The following is a 3,147-nucleotide window of genomic DNA, read 5'->3' as shown; positions in this document are numbered from 1 at the left end:
TATAACAGTAGGCATGTCATCATATTTTGAACATTAGTTCTGCTTAAAAGAAAATCATATATAGAGATCATATATTTAACACATTTCATGATATACAATGATATTATGAACTTCTAAAGCATACTCTCAGAATTGCTGAGAGTATGCACAAGAAAAAATTAATTCTGGACAAATATAAAGGAAGTATTTTTAGAGAGAGACAGGAAATCTTACCCTCCAAAAAATACAAAGGCAAGTTTAAATGTTTAGCATGACTGTTACTTTAATCTCCTGAAACTCTCTTTCTTCTGCATAACCCGAATGAAAGCATTTTTCACTTCTTTGTTTCTCAGACTGTAAATGAGTGGGTTCAGCATGGGAATCACAATAGTATAAAACACAGAAGCCACTTGATCCTTTCCCAGGGAGTAAGACTTCTTGGGTTTTAAATAAGTAAAGATCATACTACCATAAAAAACAGTGACCCCCAGCAGATGGGAGGCACAGGTGGAAAAGGCTTTCTGCTTTCCTGAAGTGGAAGTGATTTTCAGAATAGTCGACAGAATGAACACATAAGACAAACCTATTATGATAAGTGAAACTATGAATGTGGTACCAGCAAGAAACATTATCATCATCTCAACATCGTAGGTGTCATTGCAGGACAGGACTAAAATAGGGGATGTATCACAGAAAAAGTGATGAATTATGTTGGATTTGCAGAAATGTAGTCTGCTAATGCAAAGGTTGTTGACAATGGAATCCATAAAGCCAACCATGTAGGACCCAGTGAGCAGGGCTCGGCAGAGTCTTGGTGACATAATCACTGGATAGTGCAAAGGGTTGCAGATAGCAATGTAGCGATCATAGGCCATGGAGGAAAGGATAAAACATTCTGTAGCAACAAGCAGAACGAAAAAGAACATCTGTGTGAAGCAGCCCACGAAGGAAATGCTCTTGGAGGAAGTCAGCAAGTTCGCTAAGGTTTTAGGAGTGATGACATTTGAATAACACAGGTCAAGGAAAGAAAGGTGAGTGAGAAAAAAATACATAGGTGTGTGAAGCTGGTGATCCAGCCAGATGATCCATATCATACCTAGGTTCCCCAGCACAGTAGTCAGGTAGATGAGGAGAAAGAGCAGAGAGAGGACCAGCTGGATCCCTCCAGAATCTGTCAATCCCACAAGGATGAAATAGGGCACATTTGTGTTATTCCAGATTCTCATAGTGTACCGCTGTAAACTATTGAGAAATGAGAGGTGACCACATAAATAAGTTCAAGAAGTTTTGTTCTATGGACATTTTTAGTAATTTTTTCTCAAAATTGGTAATAAATTTAATCTTTGACTCATCTATCAATGACTAAGCATATACACAGACTGACACTTGAATACGGAACATAAGTAGTAACATATTTCCTAATGAGAAACATTTTGAAAGTGTTCCAAACACTACCTTTCATGAAGAAGATATTCAATCGACCTAAGTATTAAATTGTTGGTGTTTTATGTTTCTAATATCCTAGATGTGGAAAATCAAGCAAAACTTCAAATATCTTATCTGAACTAATTTTATACGGATATTGATTCTAGACTTTAATATTTGAAATGAAACAGCACGATCATACCAGTATATTTCAATTGATAATTATTTCTGTAAATCTGAACAGAACACTACTCAGAGTAAGCAAAGAGAGAAGACAACTTCTATGTCCCACATACTGTTCATTTGTTTGCAATGTTGGTTACATTAAATCTCAAATTTTCACTTTATGGCATTATACTAGTGCACATTTATATCATAGCACTCATAAAGGTTAATTTCTAGCTCACATCATATACTACAAAGTCCATCATTTAAAATACAATTTAGTCCAAAAATCATATTTCAACAATCTAGATCAAGTCCACAGTTTTATTTCCAGCAATGCTGACATCACTTGGCATAAGGCCCAAGTCATATATCTGTAAATAATGTTTTCAAAAATTGACTGTTATCTGCTCTGATTTTACAGTTTTTATAAGAACACTTACTGTGAGCCAAAGATGGTGAAATCAAGAACTCGTCAAAGATCATCCATATTATTGGTTAATCCTCAATTTGCTTCTCAAAAACTATAAAATGAATGAAAAGAGTTGAAATGGGTGTAATGTAGCAGTATTTGTTTTACCATGTATACAAATTGTTTTGTATTTTGAATTTACTTTTTCTTTTCCTCTGTGCTAAATTAAATCACTCTAGAAACTTTGTTCTTGTTAATTTAATCAAAAGTACTCTGGGAGTCTCTGCCTCATAAGAGTCCCAAACAAGTACTTTGGTTTTCTATAGAGCAGTGGTTATAACTTCTCCTAGGTAGCTTCTCTTAGCTCCAGGGCACCTCATTTATAGGGCATGGCACATTGGGCAACATTGTGTTATTCTCAGGACCAATTTCCAGAAAAAATTTACTTGGCATGAGTTCAAGGACAGAAGTTAAAAGACAATGTGTGAAGTGTTGCTTTTTCTATCTGGTTACAAAATGAAGAACATCACCAAATCCTATAGAATTAAATTAAATATACATATATTAAATTATTAAATATATATTGCTTAAGGTAGCATTCCTAATAATTAGAAAAATTTAACATAAATATTGACATTGTGATTTTCGCTATAAAGTAAATTTGTAAAATTTTAACATGAGAAATTGCATATTGAAACAAAAGATTTTGTCATGTATCAAGCATGTTTATTATAACTATGGATTACAACAAAATTCAGAGAAATCCATGAGAGTCATTTTAAATTATAATTGCAATTTCGTCAATCATTTCACCCTGGGCAAAAAGTATTTATTTGGATATAATATATATCCATGAAGAATTGCATAATTACTATTTTGCTGTATATTTAATATCCTAGGCTCATTTCACAATGAGAAATGGGTAATATGAAATAACTTGTGTCATGTTAACAGTTGGTGAACACCACACCTCGCTTGGTGACCCCTCACTCCATCAGTACACATAGTGCTCCCCACCTCTCAGCCACCACACTAATCATTTAGCTTCACAGGACTGGTGGCCCTCTCCTTTCTGCACTGGTTTTGTTCTGTCCAGCATCTGTATGTACTACCTGTGCAGAATGGCTTACTTTGTAGATGGACCTGATTGTTTTTGAAAGAACACT

The 3,147-nt window shown here is 34.6% G+C and overlaps 1 protein-coding gene across 1 annotated transcript; it reads right to left on the bottom strand.

Annotated features, from left to right (window-relative positions):
* Nucleotides 1-257: 257 nt before the first annotated feature.
* Nucleotides 258-1,205, bottom strand: LOC122105143 (olfactory receptor 8H1-like). The gene has a single exon (XM_042676284.1). The coding sequence runs from the start codon at nt 1,203-1,205 to the stop codon at nt 258-260; it is 948 nt and encodes a 315-aa protein (XP_042532218.1).
* Nucleotides 1,206-3,147: the final 1,942 nt, after the last annotated feature.

This window comes from Dipodomys spectabilis, unplaced genomic scaffold, assembly GCF_019054845.1.
Source record: "Dipodomys spectabilis isolate Male_0828 unplaced genomic scaffold, ASM1905484v1 ptg000030l, whole genome shotgun sequence".
Taxonomy (NCBI): domain Eukaryota; kingdom Metazoa; phylum Chordata; class Mammalia; order Rodentia; family Heteromyidae; genus Dipodomys; species Dipodomys spectabilis.
This window is presented reverse-complemented; position numbering and strand designations above follow the sequence as displayed.

Excerpts from the sequence above, each read along its gene's own strand:
- LOC122105143 (XM_042676284.1), bottom strand. The coding sequence starts at position 1,205 with ATGAGAATCTGGAATAACACAAATGTGCCCTATTTCATCCTTGTGGGA.